Raw genomic sequence first — 22,414 nt, 5'->3', positions numbered from 1 at the left:
TTAACTATTCACCGGTTGGATGCTTGACATCCCTGGGTGTGCTCTAGTCATTACTCAACAGGGCTGTTTGCTGCGGTCCTGCAGGGATATGAACAGCATCAACAGGAGAAAGTGATAATGCCTTCCTGCAGATCCTGGTTGTTAAAACTCCCTTCGGCATGGGAAGGTTTAAAAGTCCAACGCCCCATGCTGAGCACCAAAACTGCAAAGAAAAGGTGAAAAGACTTCCTCCCCGTACCTTCAGCAATCGCTGTCTGTCAGAGAGGAGCGACTGGCCCAACCCATTACTGGGTTGGAGCTGGCATCTTCCCTAGACCCCCGGCTCTATGAATTTTTGGCTTTCTTTCCCAGCTGCTTCCATTGCCTGATATGCAGTGGGGATGCCTAGACATGGTTTCCCACACAGCAGTGGGATTGCAATGTGGTTGCAGCATGCTCTCTTTCTCACCCCATTTTCAGGGCCTGGTTCATAAAAAGAATGATTTTCACTGAGCAGGAGCTGGATACCCCTGCTGATCAATAGCTGTGGGTCTGGGTGCTGCCTCTTCGCATGCTCCCACACGTTTATTAGCACTTATATTTGGGAAATGGGACCCCTTAGAAACCACGGTCCTGCCTGCCCAGGGTGTTCAGGTGTCTGGGGGAAGTCACGGGCAGCTCAGCGCCGCACAGCCCGGAGGGTCTGAACCACCATCTCCCCCTTCCCCGACCCTCCTCATGCGTGGAGCATCTCCTGAGGCCAACAGTCCTCCAGTAAGTCTAAAGCCATCTTTTTCCTCCCCACTGTCTCAGCCTTGCTCCCGTGTGATACTGGAGACCCACTAATCCTTTAACCGGCTAAAGACTCCTCTGGGGAAAGTAGGGCAGACGAGCTGTGATGAATGCAGCCCAGGAAAGCAAGAAATCCATTTAATGAGCAGGGCGAGTTTCCCTGCACATCACAGAGAGAGAAGGGAGGGAGCCGTCGCCTTCCCCATGAGGGTTTGTCGCAACCACAAATCAAACGCGTGAAACCAGCGGATGCGACGCCGGCCTGCACACGCTGCGCGGGGGCATGCTGCGTAGGGCGAAGGCTGGAAGGGAGGTCACCAAAGAAGCGGGGACATCCCTGGGCTTTCGGAGTGGCTCTTTGAGGCTGGCGCTGCGGCTTGGCCTGCACTCGCAGGGCGACTTGCCGCAGCTCTGGCGTCGAGAAGGCGAAGGCGTCCTGCTCGGAGCCAAGGCAGCCGCCAGCGCTCCCCGAGTGGCGAAAGGGCCTTTTGCTTTTTATCACTGATTCGTTCAGGAAATTGCCTCAAGCCGTGCCAGGAAAACAAAAGGGGAAATGTTTTCCTAGAACAAGTTGTGTCACCGTGCGGGGCTTTTTTTGCCAGAACAGCTTTTTCAGCTGGTGTTCAGTGCAGAAAGGTGTGACCCGGAGCGCAGTGTGGGGCAGGACCCGTCCCAGCCCGCAGAACAGCCCGAAGCGAAAAGCAAAGCGCGGGCGTGCGGGGCGCGATGGCTCCGAGCTGCAGCCGAGCACCGGCCGGGAGGTTTAGGGGAGCCCCCCCCGTGCCTCCTGCCCCTTGGCCTCGGTGCTGCGCTGACGCCCGGGCCGGGCCGGGCCCCCCGGGACCGGCAGCGCCCCCCCCCCCCCCCCCGCTCCGTGGCAGGGCGGTGCTCGGCGCTGCGCGCCCCCGCCCACACCCCGCGCCTGCCCCGCCCATCCACCAAACCCCGCCCCTCCCGCCCCAGGCCCCGCCTCAGGCCGGGCCCCGGCATCGCCTCGTCTCGCAGGGTCCGGGCTCAGGCACCCAAGCACCGCCCCTCCCCAGCTGCCGTCCTTCGATTGGGCAGCGTCGCCCGCCAGTCAGAGGCGCGCCCGCCGTCTATTGGGCGTCGTTGATGGGTCTGGCGCGCCGCCCGCCTCCTGCGGGCTCTGGCGGCCGCTGATAGGCGGCGGCGGGAGCGGCCCCCCCGCTTGGGCCGCGGTCGGTGCCTGGCAGCCAGAGGGTCGGCGCCGCCATCGCCATGGGCACCCGCGACGACGAGTACGACTACCTCTTCAAAGGTACCGCGCCGCCCGCGGGCCGCACCGCGCCGGGCCGGCCGCGCCCCTCGGCGGGCCCGCGGCGGCGCTGGGCCCGGCCCGGTCCGCCAGGCCGCGCCGCCCCGGGCCCGGGGCGGCCGCCGCGGCCTTTGTGCGCGGGGCGGCCTTGCGGGCAGCGCCCGCCGCCCCCGGCCGCGGCGGGGCCCGGCTGGGCCTGGCGCCCGGCTCGCCGCCGGGCTGGGGCGGGGGAGCAGCGACGCGGGCCTTCCCCGCTCCGCCGCGGCCGGGGCTGCGCGCTGGCAGCCGGGCGGCCGTGATCCCCGGCGGGGATGGGGGAGAGGTCCGGGGCCAGGCCGGATGGGGGAGAGGTCCGGGGCTTGGGCCGGGGGCTGAAGGGGCGGTGGGCTTCGAGCCGGGGGCCGTGGCCGGCGGCGGTGCCGTTGGCGTGGGTCGCCCGAGAGATCGCCCCCGGCGTCGAGCCGGAGCGGAAAGAGCTTCAGCTTCGGTGGAGAGCTCCTTGGCAGGCGGCTGCCCGAGCACCGGCAACCGCAGGCAGGACGCTCGGTAGCGTTGGCTTGGCTTTGCCCGGGGCTGTCCTAACGGCTCTGTCCCCGGCCGTGTGCAGTTCTGGGCTGTCCAGCAGCTGCGTGCAGGGGCTGTGTGAGGAAATGGGTAACTGCTGGGTGGGCTCGGTGCTGCTCTTCGTGCGCCGGCTCGGGCGTTTGTCACTGTCGTTGTGTCCTGCGTGTGTGAAGGTCGCTGCGGGTCGGTGTCCTGCGTGTGTGGAGATGCTCGGGCTGACCCTTTCCCCAAGCATCCCACAGCTCTGCCTTTGAGGCCTAAGAAACAGCGTGGGAAAGCGTAAAACATTCGCCCTCGTGTTTCCCAGCCTGTTCTACGCTTGATCTCCTGTGGAAGCACGGCTGAAACCCTTAGATTCACCCAAAGAGTTCACTCCTGCAGAAGGCGAGGCTAACGTTGCTGTCGATGGGTGCCCGGGTGGTCTGGAAGGGGTATGGGTGTGCACTTGCTGCCATGAAAATTTCCCAGGAGTTTGATGTCGAGGCACACCGTACATACCTGGCCCCAACAAGGGCAGCAGTGATTCCACACTTGCTTCTTTAGGAAAGAGCAATTACTCATCTGTTGGAAATATTTTATGGATGTATTTCCCTGTTTGGTTTATTTGTTTTACAGTTTTCAAGATAGTGAGGGGGAAAACCCCTTATTTCTTCTCTGCCTATAAAGCAGAAGACTAGCCTCCAAAAATATGCTAAACTGTCTGGGTCTAAACTAGTTTCCTTCTGAAGTCATTCCACCATCTATTTCCCGAGTGGTTTAATAGCCAGGAACTTGAAGGCCTAAAAATGTCTTTTTTTTCTTTCTGTGAATAGCCAATTAGGTAGGCAAAACTGCATTCATCTTTAAAAATACCTATGCCCCTTTGAAATGTGTTTTTAATTTTATCCGGAGTGAAACTTAACCTACATCTGTTTGGTCAGGAACCATGCTGTTGTGTTGATACTGCAAAGTAACTTGGCATACTTCGTAGCACTTAATGAAAAATGGGGGAGAGAACTGTCCTTGTCTGTGCGTCCTTTGGGTAGGGGTAGTTGTGTGTATGTTGTTTTAAAAATAAACCAACCAACCCACAGAAAACCCCTTCCCTAGCTACTAATCTTTTCCTTCCTGCCTTCTAGGCTTTTTTGGACTAGGCAAGAAATAATGAATATGGATGGGAGCAAGTGGGACGAGGTCTCCACTGTAGGACCAACTCCCCTTCCTTTCCCTTCTGCTCCCTCCAAAAATGGAATTAAATATCAAGGGGAAGTGACATAATGGAAAGAACAGTGTCCAGGGGTTTGATTGACTTCTGGTTTAGACCCTTCTTAGCTACATAGATGGCTTTTGAACGCTCTTCTGTCAGGCATGTATAGTGGTCAGAGGCAGAAATAATGGTGGAGGAGGGTTGCAGTCTGGGAAAGATTATTCTTGTTAAATTTAAGGTTTGACCATTTCCCCTACCACCTGTTTCCAAAGGAAATTTGGTTGGACTCTGATTTTAGCTTTTACAGTTGCGCTTGTTTAAGAAATTTGCATCCTTGCATTGTAGTAATATTATTTAGGATGACTCCAATTGAATGCAATGTTGCTTTACAGTCACAATTTTTACTGTTTTATATAGTGGAAGATCTGGAACTGCTTGTATAGGAACTTCTGTCATTTAGCATAGCTTATATTCATCAGCTTTATGAAAGTTTAAAAGGCAAAGAGACCCATTTATTGTTAGTCTCTTTCATGTGAAATACTGCCTATAAAACACTTGTTCAGGGGTGAAAATGGCCAAGGAGTTTGTAGCACCAGTTTCTGCGCGTAGCTGGCGCGCTGTCCTGAGTGTTCCCTCGCGCACAAGAGCGGCCGCTCGCGTCGTCTGTCAGCTTGTGCTTTGGGACCGGCCATTTCAACAGGGCTGCAGGAGAGACGAACATTATTGGCTTATCGGGCTTAGCACACAGTAGGCAAAAACTAATTTAAGGTTTGGTGGCACTCTGGGGATGCGAGTGTGGTTATAGTCAAAGCTGCTCCGCTAAACTAGCGCCTCTTTATCTTTATTCCCAATTTCCCTTTCTTCTGTGTGCATCCCGGCAGTCAGGACTGCTTATTTTATTGATCACAACAAAATGTTGTTTGTTAACAAAATGACTGAGCCAACCTTGGGGAGAACAAGCTGAATTCTGTAGGCAGAGCTGCACAGAATAATGAGGCTGTGAGGATCTTGTTGTAGATGCGTTTCGGTGACGTAACCCAAGCAAAGCCAGCGATTCAGGGCTCCGTTCCCAATTACTTTTGTAGCTGGGATGGTTAAAAAGCAGGAACTTTTCATGATGAGTTTTGAATGGGTTGGATCTGGAATTGAATTCATGACCTTTTAATAGTTGTTAAAATATTGGAAGCCTTGTACCTATTAAAATGTGATCTGCACATTAATTTTCCTCTCAAGAAGATGAGCTATTATCAGTGTTTATTTTAAAAATTAAATTTGAGGTTGAGCAGATGTATGCTGGCTCATTAAAAAGGAAGGAAAAAGCACCCGTAGAAAAAAGAGCTTTCTTTTACCTTTGTGGGAATTTAGACTGCTCTGATTAGAGCTTAAGCCTAACAAAGGCTGTGTTTATTAAAAACAAATGCGTGCCACATTAGTCATCAATATCTGGCAACCTTATGTACTTAATATTTATAATGAACTCTGCTTATGTGGTCTCTGCTAGAGAGAGTCTTAATCGTCTTGATTGTTCAAAAGAATATATTCTTTTTGCCAGATTAATAAACTACTGTATTTAAAATGCTATCATAAACTTGATTTTTTCTTACCAACAATCTATTGCCCTGGATTTTTAATTCTGTCTTTCGCTTGCTTTGTACCAGGATCCCAAGCTATGAAGCGGGTGTCCGGGTGGTAGGATTGTGCTCTGCTCGGGCAGCTGTAGGCCTGGGGGTTGTGAGGCCTAACAAGGCACAGGAAGCAGAGTGATGATGGTGACTGAGATCTGAATGCTTTGCTGTTGACGGATGGGTAACGTGGTGAACGGTAACCTGCAGACTGGCACCGTGGGATGGAGGAGGGAGAAAATCAGGAAAGACTGAAGGAGCAGTGCCACGATTCAGGATGTAAACAGGGCACTAAGCGTGGCTTGCTCGTGTACTTACAGCCATCTGATGATGATTGGTGCTGGTTATTGGTTCAGGTCACTTCCAAGTTAAAACCAGTGCATCTTTCCATTACCAGTGTAGACCTGAAGGCTGTTTAGGGAGTGTGACTTCATCGATTCGGGTCAGATGTGTTTAGGGAATATTCAGGCTCTTAGATCTGATTTGGAACTTTTTCTGCTCTGTTGAGACTTCTGCATTTGAACAGGCAATGCTGGCTGGTGGCCTATTCCCAAATTTAGGAACTTTTCCAAGATGTAATCACTTAGTCCAGAATCTTGAAGGTATCTCGTTGCTCAATTCACATAGAAAATAAAAGTTTGTGGGTTCTGTCTGCATGTGGGCCTCCACTCTTTGAGTCTTTCTCCTGAAAGTGAAAATGCTCATTTAATGCTCAAGAGTGAGTATTAACAAGAAGCACTTGGAGACTGTAAGGTAGAGAGAACATTATTTACTGAGTTGGCATCTGGTTGCCTTCCTTTGTTACTTCTGCATCCACCAACTTTTCAAAAATGCTCTATTATAAGCTCTGCTAGAATTTGGAGCAGCCTGGTAAAAGGGAGCCTGGTGCTTTGCTGCCAGATTGCAGCAGAAGTGAGTAATCAGCTGAAGTAGTACAGGACCCCCTAAATTTTCTGCCTGCGACAGCTGGAGTTAATGACCTGAGAGCCATTTGCATGGTTTATGCACAAAGCTGATAATTTTAAAATGCCAGAGGACAGGAGGTGGCTAGAACCTGGGGAGGCGGCTGTGCTTTCTCAAGCTGCAGATTCACGAGAAGGTAACTCCCTTCGGAAACAGTTGGAAGCTTCAGGGTTTTTCCAAGCTGGTGTAGCTTGTGTGGTGGGTGTTCTTACCTCCTTCTGGTTGTGGTCAGGGCTTTGCTCTACCCTACAGCATACCCCAAGGCAGCAGATCACTGTGCAAGATGGGTGACCTTTGGCTCGTTCTTGGAACGCCCCGTGGAATTAGTGATGAAAAACTGTTTGTCTGGAAAATAAAGCTAACAAAATCCTGGAGTTAGAACTCATAATACAATCTCTTTAATATATCTGTTCTCATACCCTAAAAAATGGTTTAGGCGGTTTGCCAGCGAAGGCAGAGCACTGTGAGGAGCTGATTGAAGCTATCCCGGGTGGGGAGTTGTGGCACCTTGCCACAATCCACTGGCTGCCCGTTCCTGCCTCTGTTGTATTTTGACTGTTCAGCTGTGCTAGCACAATTGTCCGTCTATCTGTGCTGTCAGCCGGATGAAATGCTGGGGGGGGTGGGGGGTGGAGCATTTCAGCAATCTCCCCGTCCAGCTTGGGAGCTGTTGCAGCAGAGTAGCAGAGGGCTACAGCAGGAGTTTGGGAATGTGCTAGCAGGGGTGGGGAGGTACGCAAACTGGAGCAGTGTGCTGCCAGAGCTGTATCCTGAAACAACAGCCTGAGCAGAAAAAAAGCTGTAATAACACTAAAAGACGGGTAGGATCCTTGGCCCTGGGAGAATGCTGGTGAGCTCATTCTGGAAGTGTGTAATGAGAAGAGTCTTCTGTAATTTGCTGTGGAGGTATCAGGAACGTTTTCTGCCCATGTCTGCTTTTCTATAGGAAAAACAGATCGTATGAATGAGGAAGATCAACAAATCTGCACTTTGAACTGAAGTAGGAAATATTCCCAAGGTTGAAGAAAGCTCACTGAGTCTGCCGTTATTCCTTCTGCTCAAGCCAGGATACAGTTAGCTTGAATACCAAAGTCATATATGATACAGTATTTGCTGACACTAAGGGAGGATGGCTTAAAGGGAAACAAGACTAAAAGCAATTAGGTATTTCTTGCTCTAGTCAGTAATACAGGGATTTAAGAAAATGTGTGTAGCTGCATTAGCTGCATAGTAAAGAACCTAGTACAACAAATCTTGTCTTTGGAGTTGTTGATGAGAAGGTCTCACAGAGAGCCCGGTCTAGCGTGGCTGGGTATGAAGCAGCAGCAGCCTGCTCGAGCAGGAATGGCAAAGAGGTGTGCCTCAGGATCAGCGGGGAGCTTCAGCCCCAAAGGAGGGGGAAACTCTTACTACAAGATGTATCTTTTATTTTCACAATTCCTTTCAGTAAAGCTGGGTTTTGTGTGCTAAAGATCTCTCTGCACTAACATTTTTCTGTTAACATGGCAACACCTTGTGTGGAGGCAGAGATTTTTAGCCCATCTTTTACTTCTCATGCAGTCTGCTAGAACTCGTTTTGCTGGGTGAAGTTTTGCTTTGCTTTGTATCTTGTTTGTAGTATCAAATGTCTCCTATTTTCCCCTTTTTGTGGTGAACATATTTATGAATTAAATTATTGAAATAAAACACCCTGTATGACCCCAACAGGGACTGCAAATAATTGTTTACTTACTGCATTGGGTTTTATTTTAAATAAAAATAGAGCAGGCTTATACTGTACACAGGCTTTTGTCAGGCCTGTGTAGGCTTTTGTCAGACCTGTTGCCTTTTGTCAGGCAACAGGTAGCCTGTTGCCATGTTCTTGACTGTAGTGTTTCTTAAAATGTGGTTTGCAGCTTTCCTCTGCAAAAGGTCGAGCATGCAAGGGACATCTAGTTACTGCTAATTGCTGGTGGTGGCTTGGGGCCTCCAAAGCGATGTTTAGCTGTTGATAGTCGCTGTAGCAATTTCTCATTTCCATCTCTGAGGAACTGCGCAGCTGCTAGCAACAAAAAGGCTTGGGGCTGTTTTGGGGATGGAGAAGCAAGCTGTCAGTAGTAAAGTCTGAGGTGTTGTCACCGTAACTTTCTCCTGTGTTTATCTGGCTGCGCAACTCCTCTGGGTCCTGCCTGCAAGGCAGCATAGCAGCCGGGTAGCACCACTGCACTATGTAAATGCTGGTATGAAGAATTAATTTTGACAATAATGTCCTTTCTTTCAGTTGTGTTGATTGGAGACTCTGGAGTTGGGAAGAGCAATCTTCTGTCACGTTTCACACGCAATGAGTTCAATCTGGAGAGTAAGAGCACCATTGGGGTGGAATTTGCCACCAGGAGCATCCAGGTGGATGGGAAGACGATAAAAGCACAGATCTGGGATACTGCAGGACAGGAACGATACCGTGCTATTACCTCAGCGTGAGTACTATGTCTTTGCTCAGGCTAACAGCAGAATTCTAGCAGAGATGGTACAGATAAATTTATGGGTAGAGCATTAATGAAACACACTTGGGACACATGACAAAATCATTACGACAGACTTCAGTGTAGATCCAAGTCATAAGATAGCAAATACTTTTGTGTTCCTTGATTAATATAATGAAAGTAATTTTTAGATTCTAATGATACTATTATAGAAAAAATGACAGGTTAAATCAAAAGTGTGGGACATCCTGTTTGAGTCTTGTAATTTGGGTTTTTTACCTGCCCTGGATGTGCTATCTTCATTATGTGGAATGAGTGTCATTTCTGATGGAAGCTGGGTACTGCTTCATATCAAGTTTTGGTCTAGGCATGGTAGCTTACCATAACGCCAGTGGCTTCTGGTCTTCATTGCTCCCTCAGTCTTGAGATTGAGAGTATTTTTAGGACAGTCTGCAGCCACAAACTCCCTTGAAATCTCAGTGACTTTGAGTTAGTCACAGCCCTGAAAATTAGGTCCAAGAGCGCGTGCTGACTAACCAGTAAGTAGGAAGGCAACTGTGATAATGCTGACTCTGCAGCATTAGGCACATACCTATTTAGAACAGTGGTGTTGAGAAGCTTTCATGTACGCACCTTGTTAATCCAGACAGTGTCTTAAGATGTAACCTCTGTATCTGTTTCTATGCAGGTAGTTGGCAAAAGTATCTTTTAGAGGAAAAAAAGAAAACCCTATTGGCAGGCCTAGTTATCCAGGGCATATTCTGATCAGCGAGTTGAACTTTTTTAGTGTTACAGATGTATATGAGTTTTTAAAGGTACCAACTTGTTTCCGAATCATGCACAGATTGAGCCATTTGTATTAAACTCAAGGTAAGGGGAACTTTTTTCATGGAGGTAAAATAGGGTAATGCAGAATAGATGGGAGAAAAATAGAAGAGCATGGAGCCCAAAGGGAATAATTTATAGGGAAGGAATGCAAAAACAAAGTAATGCAGAAGCAGATGTAAGTGGCAATTTCAAATTATATCTTTTTCCATAATTGTTAGCGTGTTTTTCAGAATTTTTTTTGTGACCCTTGAATTGTTCTTACTGCTGTGAAAGCTCAGCAGAAAAACTGCTGGCCGAGTCTGGTTCAGCAACAGACTTGGCTGATGAGAATCGGTGCATCTGTAGTCCTGTGATCCTGCCTCTCCTTTATGCTGGCACAAGCTCTTGCTTGACACATCGCTAGGCCAGTTTAGCTTGCTAAGCCAGCAGAACGCCATCCAGCAGTAAAAAGTGAATGTTTTCTGCTGACTTGGTGCCCTGAATCGGTTCAACGATGTGTCAGACAGGTGCTGGCAGAGCAGAGGAGAAATGGTAGGATTGTGTGGGAGAGAGATACGGACGTTATAGGATTGCTGATATAGATTGGCTTGTGCTGTCCTGAGCCCTTGGCTTGAGTTGAAATGGACCCAAACCTGCACTGAGGGACCAAACTCTGTTCTTGGATTACAGGCTTGTGGATAAGTGTCAATATAGCCCAGGGTCCCCCCTTTAATTTTTAAGGGGGACAGGAGGCATTTGAAAGATCAGCAACAAATACTGACATTTTACTAAGGTCTATTTTCCTGGTAGAAAGGTAAGTTACAACTTCACAAAAACCTTCTAGCAGTACTGATTCTGAAATGCATTGTGAGTTTTCTTGCACACTGTTTTAGCAGACTAAAAATGTCATGGCTTCCACAGTGTCTTCAGCATTTTGTTACATACATTGGAATTTTTTGGGAATGCCATTAAAAGAGCCCAGTGTTTGGAACTTGGTTTTAGGCTTAAAAAACCCCAACAACAGTATTTGCATCAGCACAACTTTTTCCAAAGCGGGGGGAATGTTTTTAACTTTTTAGTAGTAACCAGTATAGAACAGCCAGGTACCAGGTTTGTTATAACTCGGTATAACTCGGTTTGGTGTAACTCGGACAGAGCTCTCTGTAAAGGACTGTGCCTTATGATTTCAGATATTACCGTGGTGCTGTTGGGGCTCTTCTTGTCTATGACATTGCCAAACACCTCACCTATGAGAATGTGGAGCGCTGGCTAAAGGAGCTAAGAGATCATGCAGACAACAATATTGTAATCATGCTGGTGGGTAACAAGAGTGACCTCCGCCATCTGAGAGCTGTGCCTACTGATGAGGCCCGGGCTTTTGCAGGTTTGTAGACAGTGTGTTCTGGGTTGGTGCTTTCTGAACTTGATGACGCTGATGTAAGCTGCAATCATGCTATTATTGTCCAGGACTGAACTGTCACCTCCAGTTTCATTTTTGACCCTAAAAAAGACATTTAAGATTTTTTAAAAAATGAAAATATCTTGGCTTATTAAATAGTGTGTGTGGCTGGGTTCATGGGTTGGGTTTTTTTGTGTTGTTTTTTTTTTTTTTTAAATCTAGTGGTAGTACATGTTTTTGAAACGCTGTCCTTGAGCTGCCTGGTAGCTGAAGATTAAACACTTCCTCTAGCAAGGCTAGAAACAGTAAGCAACATTTGGAAGAGAAAATGTCACAATATAAATACAAAATATCACAACACAAAATGTCTTTCCTTCCTTCCTAGAGGCCTGATTCTACTGAGTACATATCAATGTGGACAGCTGCAGATGAATACTGAACCTTCTCTTAGATGGTGTAATTTCTACTCCAGAGCACTGATGCATATAGTAGTGTCTTCTAGTTTAATTTAAATGCAGTGATATCAGACTTGGAGATTATCAATTGTTGGGAGAAATCAAGTGGGTTATGTGAGCTGCTGTCACTGCATTACTTCTCTTTCTTCCTTATCTTGCAGAGCACTGGTCAAATACTCTTTTGCCCTTAGAGGCCTAGGGACGTTCAGCTTACTTTTGTGTGGCTATCAAGCTTGGAGGTGGAATTTAAATGTATAGCCTTTAAAATCCTTCTAGGAATATTACTAGGGCTTGCTTAAACATGTTTTCTGAAGTTTGCTAGTAAGCAAGTACCCTGTGATTAGTAAAACCACTTTAAATTTTCAGATGAATGAGAAGTGAAGTCTATATAAGAGAAGCAAAACAAGTTAGTAGGCACCCTAGATAGTGCATTACTTTGGTCACTTGGTTCAACATCTTATTTTTTGCCCCGACTTCCTACTAAGGCTGTTGTAAATAGCTAGTGATAGTACAGGTGTTGCTGTTTAAGCTCTGTGAGTGAAATTTGCCTATTTCTGGGCGGGTGGTACAGTACCATTCTAGGTGTGATGTTTGGGTGTTAATCACAATCTTTTTTTTAAAAAAACAAAAACAAAAAATACATATATTTTGCATTGTAAGAAAAAAGAAGAAAATAGACTGTGTTACTAGGGGTTTTATTGTAATTTGGAGGTGGAGTCTGATTAGGAAAGTGTAGGTCTGTTGATCTTTTTGGGGTTGCAGAGGAGAATTGTGACTCCTGTTGCACCCAATGTGCTTTTTCTTGTGCCTTTGCTCAAGGTACTTCTAGGAGTGATCTGTAGCCAGCTGACAATAATATTGTATTGCTTAACTGAACAAGGGCTGCAGTGAGGAAAATGTTCTCAACTATGGAAAGGCAGTGGTCAAAGGTGATGCTGCTGAAACGCTAGCAGCTAAATAAATGGTGTACTAAGTTCTTCCTAGTGTAACAGGAGAAGAAAAAAAAAAAGACTGTGCCCTGGCTGATTTTGCCTAAAAATAAAGGTGAAAACCTCAAAGTAAAGGTGAAATAAAGTGCTATTAAAGTTTTTAACTGAACCACTTGTTATTTATTACAGAAAAAAATAACTTATCTTTTATTGAAACTTCCGCTCTGGATTCAACAAATGTAGAAGAAGCCTTCAAGAACATCCTTACAGGTATGGTTTGTTAAGGATTCAGAGGACCTCCTGAGGTAGTGGATCTTCTTCATGGGCACATTTTGCAGTTATCTAGAATGTTTTGGAAATGAATGTTGGAATGATGGTTAGTTTGCAGGCCTTCTGATCTCACCTTTGTGTTCTGCCTCCCACCCCACACATACCTTTCTGCCCAAGAATCTGGAGGTTTCCAGTCTCCTGATGTTCCATAAATTCAAGCTATTGCAATAGCACAGTTGTAAAGGCACTAGTAGTTCTGTGCCCGCACAAAATCTAGGCAGCGAAGCCACAGCCATGCTAGGAAGTTAAATGTGTCAGTGTGTTCTCTTGCACCAGACTGGTACATAATATTTTTGTCCAGACTGCTGAACTCTTGTTCTCAGCTGATGGCAAGGGTTGTAGGTGACTGTGCACCAACAGCACAGCTGTGTGCAGACTGCCTTCTGGGAATGTCCCTGAAGAGTCCCAGGAATTGTCTAAGAACGTGATAGTGGTCACAGGCCACAATGAGGCCAGGGCTTATGATTTCCACTGCCCAAGAATGTTCCTCAGCATGTACAACTGCTGTAGATGTGGCTACTGAGTGCACAGTGTCCAGTTGCAGCTTCAGACTTGCTGTATGTGTGGGAATGCTACGTGGCTGATGCAGTAGGTCCACTGCATGTAGTATCAGAGGTATTCCACACAGTAGTACTCTGCTACTTGCTTTGTTTCCCCTCTTTCAGACTGGGGCTTAGAATTTCCATTCCTTAAGATGGAGCTGTTGCCTGAATGCATTTTCTTGGCCCTGGAGTAAGGGAGCACTCTATTGCACATGAGGCCTAGGATTCACCAGTAAAGCTTTATTACTGTAGGTACACCAGCAAGTCCTCCTTACTGTGCCAAGCCGTGGCCAAAGCACTTTTGTTAGTAGGCTCACAGGGATTTCCAGCTGGTGTTTTGCAAATTTGAGCTGAGCGCTCATTTGGCCTCTGGAAGAGTGCAGCTCCGTTCTAGGCTGAATGCAGCACATGAGGAACTTACTGATTTCCTTCAAAGTGAGGCTGGCCAAGAAATGCGAGTTGTATGGTCATGAGGTAGGAGAACGAGGAAGGACAGGGTTGAAGTGGTGAGGATGTGTGCTGGGAGATATATAGCCTACAGGCAGTAGAAGCGGGAAGCACACAGAGCAAGAGAGATGCTTAAAATAAGTGCTGCTCATCTTTGTGTTGTTACTTCAGTTGGGGTGGGTCACTTTTCCCGAACTTGGGGTTTGGCCTAATCTTACTCTAATTTTAGTTAGACTTTAGTTTGTATGAGTGTCAGCACTGTATGCTTTAGCACTTTGTGTTCCAGAGGATGTATTATTCTGGCACCAGTCTGAGGTGACTCTGCATTTGGGTAGCTCTGTGCCTGAGCTAATCCTCGAAAGCAGAGTCCTGGGAAGCATGGTGCTGTCACACCCAAGGGTGTCTGAAGGAAACCAGCATGGGCCTGCAGGACTGCTGAATTGGAGCTAACAAACCCTGATAAACTCAAGCGTCTCTGCTTTCAGAGACTCTGCCTTCCACTCCGTCCTCTGCAGTAGTTGTATCTCAAAATACTGTTTGAGGCAACAGGGAAGTTGGTGTTTCAAAGCATGGTCCTCCACTCCTAAAATGAAATCATTGGTAATTGGCAAAGAACCGTTAAAAATCATATCTAAATAGGAAGAGGGCTATCAAACAGATATTGGATTACTGTTCTACCTCTGGCTGCCCTGTGAGATCTGAAACTGGTTCTAAAGGGGGAAACGCCATATAATTTGTCGGTGTGTTTGTTCTGTCTCTTGAAAAGCTCTTTAAGATCTGTACTGTGAACATGAAGAGTTGGCAAGATCCAATTCCTGATTATTGCTTACCATAGCTGAATTCTAGACTGCTAAACTGTCTCTACAGTCTCACCCCTGTACACTATTTTGTGAAGTTGTGCCTGATTTACATGTCCCCCAACATCTCAAGATGAGCATTTTCTGAGCTTTATTGTGACCAGATATTGATTTCAGTTAAACGAGAATGAGCTTTTGTTCTGGTTCTACTTGATTATCAGGAAGTGTCTGGTGTATGTTGCTTATTGGATGTTGACCAAAGAATTGGCTTTGTGTTATTGTTTCTTGATTATGTATGCATGAAAGCCTATTACTAGGAAAAAAGCTAAGTTTACAGAATCCGGTGAATTCTGTAAGGCAGGCTCTTTTAGGTTTCTTTTGCAGAGGTGTGCAGGGAAGCAGTAATAAGTGTTGGGATCACTAGGTCTGTGCTGGCCAACTCTGTTGGTACCAGTAATGTGTTGCAATTAGAGGAAGATGATCAAGAAGAGGCAGGCAGGAGAAAAAGGATAGCCAAGCTGCTCCTACAAGTAAAAAGCCTGACAGACTAGGAATGGGTTATATTTGCTGCCCAGCAAGATTTGCGTTGAGTTATTAGAGCTACTGGTGAAGCAACTGGAGAATGTTGCTGTTGAGACAAAGCCGTAGAGAAGACCACCTCGTGCCTGAGCTGGGACGGTCTCTTGTGCTGGGCAGCCTTATAGCAGATTCACTGCTTATCTGTGATACTTGGCTGCGTCTGAGGCAACTTGCCTGGCGCTTTGAGATGGTATCCATGGTTTTAGTGCTCTGAGTGTAGTTCAGCAGTTGCCATCCATCCTGTCTTTCCTTGCAGTGTTGTCCTGAGACTGACCCTGGGTAGAGAAGATGGCCTAAGGTTGCTGTAGGAGAGAGCCCCAATACAGTCTGCTGTAACAGATAAGATACATAGGGAGCCAGAACTGAAGCTGAGGTGAAGCCTGGGCAAACTGAACTCAAAACACTATCTCTTAGCAGGATCCTGGGCTCCCAAAAGTGTTGAGATTGTCCAGTTCAGGTATATATACTCTATATATAAGACCGAGTAGTCCTGACAAGCCTATTCCTAAAGTGATTACCTGGGGGAGAATCATCCTTCTAAGGGAGGAGAAGAAACATGGGAAAATGCGTTGTGTAGAGCAGTGAGTTGGGAGCAACTGCAGGGGAACTGGAGGGGGGAAGAGGGTGGGAGCAGCAAGACAGGAGTTTCCTAACTGGCTACCAGTTTGAGGGATCACTAAAGACTGGAGGGGGCACCACCCAAAACCCAAACAGATTCTACCGCAAAGAAAAGAGGGCTTGGCAATGACTCTGAACAGCTAGTACTAAAATACAGCACTGAGCAGGGAAAAAGGGGGATGTGACAATCTCTGTACAGCTCTCCTCATCCCTTTCAGCAAAAAGAGCTGAAGGTAGCCAGTGGCAACAAGATCAGTCTTGGGTTAAAGGTTTCCATTTTAAACAATGCAAATATGTGCAGCTTCTTTTTAAAAAAAACCAAAACAACAAAACCATAAACAAACCCCACATAGTCCCCCATGATTTTCAGTCCTTACTAAAGACTTCGGGTGTTGCTGTTTTGAGGCTGTGTCTGTATGAATGTGACCATAATATTTACCACAGGCTTCCAGGGAGGTACTTGCCCTTTTCCTGTCTCACAATGGAGGGAAGTTGGAACAAGGGCTTATAGTCAGTGAAATAAGAATTTAAAAACCTTTCAAATTAAATTATTTCTGCTAACTATGCAGTTGAAATGGTTTGTTTCTGAAAGCTTTTAACCTGGCAGTCTCTCTTCAGTGGTTACATCTTTGTGGATCCATGTGCTTTCAGGCATAAATGAATTTGAGTCAAATAAATTAATTTTCTCAGGAAAAGCATTTTTGGATCAATATGGGGCTTTATGGAACCATGTAGCTTTTTACTGTCATGGGTGGGAAAACTGATGTGTTGCAGAGAGGAGCAGGCATTTCTGCCATTTGGTAGTAGCAGCTTGCCAGAAGCTAAAGTGTGAAATAGATAACCGTCATTGCTGCTGCGCAATGACGTTTTGCAAGCATCCTGTTCATTGGTGTTTCTAGATTATGTTGCCCATTATTTTATCAAAAATAAGATGATTCCCTGTTTTAGAAATGAGCATTCCTGCTCCCTTCTCATTTAAAAAGCATTTAATAATACACATGTTCGTGGAGTCATTGAAAAAGAACGTGCTGTTGTGGAAGACAGTAAGGAATCTTGTCTTAATAACTTTTCCAGACAGAGCTGGCATATCCATTACAGAGCAGAAAAGCCAGCCAGATGTTACATGCCACAGCTGGTCAGACTAGATTCCCTTTCACAGCTCTCAAGTTAAAATCTTCTCATTCTTGGGTTCTAGCATCTTCTTTGACAGCTTGCTCTGACATGTGAATGTGCTCTGTTGAAGGCACTGTCTTTCTGGGCTCTAACAAGTCTGTTCTCATTTCAGAAATCTACCGCATTGTTTCGCAGAAGCAGATTGCAGATCGGTCTGCACATGATGAGTCTCCTGGCAACAATGTAGTCGACATCAGTGTCCCACCAACCACCGATGGACAGAAATCCAACAAACTCCAGTGCTGTCAGAACCTGTGACCTCCTGTAGATGACTCCTGTGCCCTTCACTTCATCTGTGCTTCATTTAGAAACTTGTGTGCACTTCTTATCTCCTGTGATTCAGTGACTCCCTCTTCCCTCCTTTACCCCGTTCCCAAGTCCCCCCTTTCATCTTAGAGCTTTAATTGTAGGGCTAACATTCCCCCGCCTCTGAAATCCCTTTCAATGTGGTGACTTTTGGGCTTGAAACGTAGGCACTGATCTGATAGACGTGTTTGTGTTGGAACATCTGCTGCTGGATATTATCCCATGAAACAATCTCCTCAGATGATTTTGGGTTTTTTTGTTTTTTTTGTTTTTTTTTCTGGGAGAGAAACCATGGGGACTTGACTATAACAGTTGAAGAAATAACTACATTTAGGTGACAAGGTTTTTTCCTCCCATAGTCAGATATTTTTTTTTTCTTGTGTTTCTGTAAACATGGGGGAGAAATTAAAAGAAAATAGCTATCCTACCAAATGCTCTGTTTTCTGTCCTGATAAAGTCTCACAGTGAGGTTTTTAGTGGCTGCACACACATAAGAAAGCTGTTGAAAATAACATTACTTATTATGTAATTACCCCTAATACTGTTAGCCTGGCTGTGTAGTTTACCATTTCCCACTTGGGAAATCTTTCTCTATTCTTATTTGGGAACAATGAAGTATGTCTGCATTGCTTTCTCTGCCACCATGAATGCCTGTGCTGCTTGTGCAGGCTTTATGAAGTGGCTTAATATTTATTCATGGCTTATGTTAATCAGTTAACATTGTACAGTAAGTGCCAGCATATTGATTTCAGAAACCTTTTGCAACCTGTACAAGTAGGCTTATTTTGTACTGTAGGTCAATGTCTGAAAGCAGGTTCTTCTATAGTTCCAAGATTTTTTTTGCATGCTGCTTTTTCTCTAGATCTTTCCTACCCTGTTTGAGTGAGTGAAGCAATATTTTCATGTCATGTATATACCTGCACTTGTAAGGGTTTTGGTTGTTGTAGAGAAACACAATACTTTATACATTTTGTAAAACTTCTGCAGAACCATAGCATCTTGAACTTTCTCTTCATGACCTTTCACTATTGACCTTGTGCATAATCTTCTTGACCTCTACTAAAACACATAATACTAAGATTTCACATAATAACAACTAACCTGTTGTTTTCCTCTTATTCTGTTTTTCTGAATTGCAGACTGTAATTCTCAAATGATTGTACTTCACCTGATGTAACAGATTTGTCATCAGCAGGGCTAACTACTATAATACTTTGTTTTGCTGAATGGGAAGAATGTTATCACAACTTCGTGTAGTCAGTCTCTTGCTAGCTTGTGAAAATCTTCTATGATGGCTTTTCATCATTCACTAGCTCTTACATACTTGCATCCCCTCCAGTATACACTGAATGTTATGATGAGGCAAATACTGGATGAAACTATCTAAAGGAAGAGTTGGAGACCACCTGCTGCTCTCTGAAGGCTAGTGAAGCAATTTGCAGTGAATTTTTGCTCTGTATTCTAAGACTGTACCTCACTTGATGAATCCTACCTGCATATTAGTGAGTTGATTTTTCTTTTCTGATACAAAGCAAATACAAAACTGTGAGTTGTACTTGAAGGGGAAATCTGACATTCCAGTCTCGACTGTTCTGTCTGGTTATGTAATAAAATTAAGGGCGGTTAACTCTGATGGCTTTTCTTTTATAAGATTTCCAGACCAATGCCTTTAATTTTGTACTGTATGCACCTAGAGGGCTGTAGTTCACAGCACAGGGTGCAAGTGGTGCCTAGCACTTCCACTTTTCAATTTTGTTTAGAGGATACATTCAAGGTGAAGGGGTGCACGCTTGCAGCCTAATCCCATTGAATGAGGATATATTCCTCTGTAGGCATCACAGTGCTCTGTCCTAAGGGTGTCCCAGTTCAGGAAGCACTTTCAACACTTGGTATTTACTTTAATAGCATCCTGTTGAGAGAAGATGCAGCCAGTGGGAACTGGAGACGTCTCCTTTTTGGTGGTCCTAGACCAGAATGTGATGTGCTGTCAGTATTTAGAAGGCTGGCAGATGAGCACACCATCAGAGAGAATGGAAAATTCTGAGATATTGAAAATATTTCATTCAAGAAGAGGTGGACACTAGTGGAGCTGGGCTCCTTAATTTTGAACAAAGCTTTTTATAAAGAAATGAGTTGAATAGCTTGAGGAAGAATCATGCTGTTAAGAAGACTTCTTAGTTCAGGGTGATGTATTAACATGTTTACTCTGCAAATCCTGTTCTTAACATGAAGTTTCTAGAATCAATCTGGCCTGGTATAAGAAGCTGAGAAGCAGTTTTCACTTCCTTGTCTCTTAAAAGAGATTTTCTTTAGTCTTTGACTTTGTGGAAGGCTCTAAACTTTGCCTCAGAGTCCCAACAAAAGGTTCATGTCTAGGGCTTAAGTGCTGTTAAATTATATGGGTATTGAAGAGACCTTGTACAACTTCATTGTGCGTTGACCAAAGCCCCCTCAGAGCAGGTGGATCTTGGACTCGTACTATTCATGCCTGGGGTTGGGTTGTTTTTGAGATCTGTTGTGTGTTGTGGAAAGGCCTACTGCCTTTTGCTGCAGGACCGTTTGGTCTACCCGAGATGTGGGAAGCATGTGTGTGCAGGCACATGTGCACACACATAGCTTATGAGCACTGTAAACTAAGTGGTGTTTTTATCTGCTGTGGTCACTCAGTTTATTAGCCTAGCTATTGACTCTTTCCCAGATTGCTGTGCTGCTCTCCAGGCAGTTAGAGATGCAGCCCTTCTGTGGGTTTGAGATGCCCTTGCCTAGGCTAAGCATGGGGCCGTTAGTGCCAATAGAAAAAGGACAGTGGACCAGTTCTGCCTGGTAAAACCATCTTCCTGTGCATAGGCAGGGGAAAATGCTTTTGATCTTGAGTACCGTGGTGTCCTGCTGAAAGCATTGGGCCCTCCTCAGAAACTATAGCTACAACCGAACCCACTGTCGGTGACAGCTACTGAAATTGCAGAGGGGAAGACTTGGAGGAATCCTGAGGAAGCCTGAACTGTTGAAGAGCTGTCTGACATTCAAAGAAGCTCTGCACTAGGCCAGAGTCCTTAACCATGCTTTCCTGATGTGAAAATAACAGTTAAATGTAACCTCACCTGGACTGCTTCATATCGCAACTTCGCTGGCTCTGTGTCTCTTAGTATTACTGTCAGGAAAATAGAAAAGGTTCTAGCTCTCTTCCATCTGCCATAAGATGTTTGAGGGCAGAATTTGGCGTATGTAAAACTCCTGATGACAGGAAAGCTGCCTGTGAAAGAAGGAACATGTGCTATACTTGCTTTGCTTGGATGTTGAGGATGACTTTCATTTAACTATTGAAAAATAACACTAAAAAGCACTGGGTGCTTACCACCCAGTGTCAGTAATATAAACCTCAGTTGAAGGCTCCTGCTGATATTTAGAACAGGTCCTCCAATGCATAACTAGACAGGAGTCATTTCTGCTAACCTGTTAATTATGGGGAGAGTAAGGCCAAAATTCCCATGTAAAAGTGACTTGGTGGTGAGCACACAAACAGGTAATTGGTAAAATAAATTCATTGGATAGACCGCCTCAGTCTAATGTCTTTTCTTCCTATTGAGTCAGATGCTTACAGACTAGGTGAGTTAAAGTCTGGGATCTCCATCAAGAGTTTGTCTGTAGCCTGCACGGGACAAGAAAGTTTGGTTCATAGGAAAGTTTTAAAGCTCTATACTTGTATAAATGTAAAAATCCAGTTGATGACTGACTGCTTGCTAGTTTGTTAAAAAGATTTTTGTGTGTGCTGTGGAGACCATCAAAATTTGGTAGAAGGAAAAGGCGCTGTGATCCCTTCTTCCCCCAGTGGCTGCTTCTCAGCACATCTAGCAGGTTAGAAGCAGTAGCGACTGCTGCATCCTAGAGATCCCCCCTCTTTGGGTGCTGTTCTGTTAGATCACTTGTAATGACCCCACAGTATGTGGAGAGGCTGGTAATGGGGTATTCCTGTGCGAACAGGAGAGAGCTCTCTCAGCTGGATGTGCCAGGATGGTAAGGATTGGTCTGTGCCTTTTATTTGAGTAGGTCACTTACCAAAAGCTGCTTGGAAAAAATGTACAGTAGGTATTTTTGCTTCCCGATGCTTTGATTCCTGCATGCTATACTGTGGATGTGATCTGTTTGTGGGCTGTTGATGGTTGAGTCTTACTTGTGCTTGGTGATCATTTCCATTCCAAGCATGAAGGAAGAACTTGCAGTTCCAAGCATGAAGGAAGGTTCTGGACTCTGTAGAAGAAAAAAGATCCTAATGAAGTGACTCAGTCACTTAGGGAGGCCTTTTTCCTTCAAAAAAACTAGGGAAAACAGTATTAAAGGTAGGGGCCTGAATTTCAAATAAGAAAAGAAAAATCAGGCCATTGGAGGTGAAGACTAACTGTCCTTCAAGTAAAATACAGTGAGTCAGGGCTGAGGTTGGATTCTCTTGACTTGCAGACTCTTAATAGATAATACAGTTTGAATGGTGATTAATGGAATGTTTCCGTGAAATGAGTATCTCCAGGGCTGCACTGTTTCAATAAATAACAGTAATTCTTATTTTAAACTGGTCAGATAATGCACAGTAGTGTTGTCTATCAGGCTTTGTAGGCTATAAATAGGACCTTTATGCAACCTGGAAGAGAGGTTCCTTTCATTTACTTTTATTTCCTGGTTCCTGTGTTAAGTGCAATTCACTTTGTAAATATACGCATCACTTGATTTTTGTGCATGGTTATGATGTATTGTGGATATAAAGATTGCCAAATCATACCGTGTGTGTAAAGTTCTGTTCCAAACATAACTGTACAATAACGTGGGAACATAATTTTGGACCTGGTACCTTGCTGGCTCTGAAGCATGAACGCTGTGTTGATACTAGCCATGGCTAATACCCTTGCCATGGCCAAGGGTGTGACGCTCGAGGCTGTGTCCCTGGGGGGAGTGGCAGTCCAGAGCCGGGAGTTCATTACCCTTGGTATCCACTACACCCGGGAGCAGGTGTTCCTGAGCGGGCTCGTCCCATCGCTTCAGGACACTGCGTTAGTCTTTGGAGTGGTTCCTGGTGCCCTCTCGCACCTGGCCTCGCCGCGGGAGCGGTCACCGCCCGCGCTGGTCGCTGCTCCCGCGGCGCCAGCGCTCGGCCGGCGGAGGTGGGAGCACGCCCCCAGGCCCTGGTGGTCCTCCACGG

The 22,414-nt window shown here is 45.7% G+C and overlaps 1 protein-coding gene and 1 long non-coding RNA gene across 3 annotated transcripts; one reads left to right on the top strand and one right to left on the bottom strand.

The window, feature by feature from the left end:
• The first annotated feature begins 1,914 nt into the window (after positions 1 to 1,914).
• On the top strand, positions 1,915 to 21,996 carry RAB11B (RAB11B, member RAS oncogene family). Its single transcript, XM_075524481.1, has 5 exons — positions 1,915 to 2,050; positions 8,643 to 8,838; positions 10,842 to 11,035; positions 12,624 to 12,704; positions 17,033 to 21,996. Exons 1-5 carry the CDS (start codon positions 2,011 to 2,013, stop codon positions 17,176 to 17,178), a joined length of 657 nt encoding a protein of 218 aa, XP_075380596.1. The 5' UTR covers positions 1,915 to 2,010; the 3' UTR covers positions 17,179 to 21,996.
• Positions 4,331 to 10,095, bottom strand: LOC142420490 (uncharacterized). 2 transcript variants are annotated; one of them, XR_012778757.1, is made up of 4 exons: positions 9,226 to 10,095; positions 6,595 to 6,740; positions 5,402 to 6,101; positions 4,331 to 4,936 (listed from the first exon to the last, which is right to left on the bottom strand). It is a non-coding gene; the product is annotated as an uncharacterized LOC142420490 (long non-coding RNA). The 2 variants fall into 2 exon arrangements; XR_012778758.1 differs by having other exon boundaries at positions 4,331 to 4,499.
• Positions 21,997 to 22,414: the final 418 nt, after the last annotated feature.

Source organism: Mycteria americana, chromosome 24, assembly GCF_035582795.1.
Source record: "Mycteria americana isolate JAX WOST 10 ecotype Jacksonville Zoo and Gardens chromosome 24, USCA_MyAme_1.0, whole genome shotgun sequence".
NCBI lineage: Eukaryota > Metazoa > Chordata > Aves > Ciconiiformes > Ciconiidae > Mycteria > Mycteria americana.
The sequence above is the reverse complement of the archived record's forward strand: the minus strand, read 5'-3'. Positions and strand labels throughout refer to the sequence as shown.

Coding starts and splice junctions, on each gene's coding strand:
- RAB11B (XM_075524481.1), top strand. CDS start 2,011: ATGGGCACCCGCGACGACGAGTACGACTACCTCTTCAAAG. Junction 8,839..10,841: donor TACCGTGCTATTACCTCAGC/GTGAGTACTATG, acceptor TTATGATTTCAG/ATATTACCGTGGTGCTGTTG. Junction 11,036..12,623: donor TGAGGCCCGGGCTTTTGCAG/GTTTGTAGACAG, acceptor TATTTATTACAG/AAAAAAATAACTTATCTTTT.